At 40.4% G+C, this 2,500-nt stretch overlaps 1 protein-coding gene across 1 annotated transcript in view; it reads right to left on the reverse strand.

The window, feature by feature from the left end:
• The window catches only part of LOC101861388 (serine/threonine-protein kinase Aurora-3-like), a 4,551-nt gene that overhangs the window by 1,157 nt on the left and 894 nt on the right, over positions 1 to 2,500 (reverse strand). Inside the window, exon 2 of the mRNA XM_005106848.3 lies at positions 1 to 31. This exon is cut by the window's left edge and continues 1,157 nt beyond it. Coding sequence (XP_005106905.1) covers positions 1 to 31 — 31 coding nt within the window. The remainder of the gene's footprint in view (positions 32 to 2,500) is intronic.

Genomic DNA, 2,500 nt, shown 5'->3' on the forward strand with positions numbered 1-2,500 from the left:
CCCAGTTGCCTCTGTCGGCCAGAAGTTCCATCTGAAATAGAAGAGAAAGGAGAAATCAAGATTAGAGAAATGATTGGAAGCATCAATACTTCTAAATACTATGTATATACGAATTCATGAACTAGCTACATTTCTTAACGTCAATACCTAACATGTCTATGGTGTAGCGGTTAGCCGCGCAGTTATCCCACACATGATATCCGAGTTCAATTCCCTAGAGAGGAGAATAGTTATCGAGAATCTCGGTCTTTCTGCTGGGATGGGATGTTGTATCCCTCTCAGCCTGGATTCGTCCTGGTAGGCAGGGTCAGAACCCGCCTCCTAATGAATCTTAATTGTGTCCACAGCTGTATTAAAACGCCTACATTTAAAAAAATCACTAACATTGCCTGATGACCCGTCTGCACGCACAAAAACTGTGTACTGAAACAACATTCAACACTAGCGACATTAAGAAAATGGGTTTGTTTTTAAGGATTTGTTTTCCCTTTTGGTGAGTAAAATGATGTTGTGTAGATTTCTCACAGCTTAACAACTAAGAAGCATTATTCATCTTTACAAGAATATTGTGCCTAAGTGTCCAAGCGGCGTTGTTTGTTTTGTTTTGTTGTAAAGTTTACCATGTCGTTTAAGATGAGAGACACCGGCTACATCGTCACAAACAAGAACACAACATTCGCGTTTTAGATAAGAAGGAAGTTATCGTCAAAAATGTATTCTTAAAAATGATGTTTGCAAAGAATTTGTTTTTCTTAGTAACGACATTTAGTTTATTTGGCCCTCCTGTAAAAAATAAAAATAAAAATAAAACATTGCATATTGCACTTTAAAAAATCATGACAGAATTATTACATTTGCAACTTATTTATCGCATTTTGTGTTTTGACGGACGAACTAGAAGCAGCACGGATGGTGCAGTTTTGCTAGGCTGTAGACATAGAAGAAGCAACATTGATACGAGTACTGCATATTTCTTCTCTAACGGAATAGTGATTTTCATAAGTACATAAATCCTGCTTGAATGTGGTAGTCGCTAAAACACTGGTTACCGGAGTCAGGAGCTCAGACTGAATCTGAGCAAGAATTTCCCGAGATATCTTTGAGGTTGTTTGTTATCATGGGAGAGTTTTTACCCCCCACCCCCTCTGTAACTCTAGGTTAGTCCTATCGGAGACGGTTGTGGATTCTCTCTCTCTCTCTCTCTCTCTCTCTCTCTCTCTCTCTCTCTCTCTCTCTCCCCTCTCTCTCTCTCTCTCTCTCTCTCTCTCTCTCACACACACACACACACACACACACACACACACACACACCCAGCTCATGGTCATCAAACCAACTGGATGAACAAAAGTTGTGTTGAAAAAAGGGTAGCGCTCAAAGTTATTTAATTAACATAGGCTCACCTTGGTAGACCACACAAAGCAACTGATATGTGTGTGGTAATGGCAGTCTGTTAACCATGTCTTTTAGATTATATATATATATGTGTGTGTGAGTGTGTGTGTGTGTTTGTGTGTGTATGTATGTGTGTGTGTGTGTGTGTGTGTGTGTGTGCGTGTGTGTGTGTGTGCGTGAGTTTATAAGTGTTTTAAGCAGGGTTAGTATCAACTATATCCGTGGAAGTATCAATGGGTTAATGTTATAGTTAGAAGTCTACTATACGTTGCAACCTTCACATACTCTGATATTTCTGTCTGATCTTCAACTATTGTTCATGAAAATCATTTCTGTGGATACTTACATATGTCGATTAACTGATTGTATTGAACAATTGATTGTGTTGAATTCTGATTTCAACGAAATTCCGTTAGGAATAAAAATAACATACTATATATTAGGTCCATTTATCAAGCGTGACTTACTTGAAACACTTGATGAAGATAAGAAAAGTAAAAGTATTCCTAGATCACAAAATTTATTAGCGTGATATTGTTCTGATTTATTTCATTTCAAAGATGAAACACAAACACAGAGATAGACAGAAGGGAGAGAGCGAGAGAGAAAGAGAGGGGGAGAGAGGGGGGGAGAGAGGGGGGGAGAGTGGGGGAGAGAGGGGGGAGAGAGGGGAGAGAGAGAGTAAGAGAGAAAAAAGAAAGAGAGGAGAAGAGAGAGGGAGAGAGAGGGAGAGAGAGAGAAAGAGAAGGGGAGAGAGGGATAGAGAGAGAGGGAGGGAGAGAATGAGATAAAAATAGAGAAAGAGAGAGAGAGATAGAATAAGAGAGAGAAAGAAAGAGAGGGGAAGAGAGAGGGAGAGAGAGAGGGAGAGAGAGAGGGAGGGAGAGAGGGGGAGAGAGAGAGGGAGAAAGAGAGAGGGGGAGAGAGAGAGAAAGTGAGAGAAAGAAATAGAGGGAGAGAGAGAGAGAGAGAGGCAGAGAGAGAGAAAGAGAAGGGGAGTGAGAGGGGGATAGAGAGAGAGAGAATGAGATAAATAGAGAGAGAGAAAGAGAGAGATAGAGTGAAAGAGAAAAAGAGAGAGAGGGAGAAAGAAAGAAAGAAAGAGAGA

This window comes from Aplysia californica, unplaced genomic scaffold (assembly GCF_000002075.1).
Source record: "Aplysia californica isolate F4 #8 unplaced genomic scaffold, AplCal3.0 scaffold00558, whole genome shotgun sequence".
Taxonomy (NCBI): Eukaryota; Metazoa; Mollusca; class Gastropoda; order Aplysiida; family Aplysiidae; genus Aplysia; species Aplysia californica.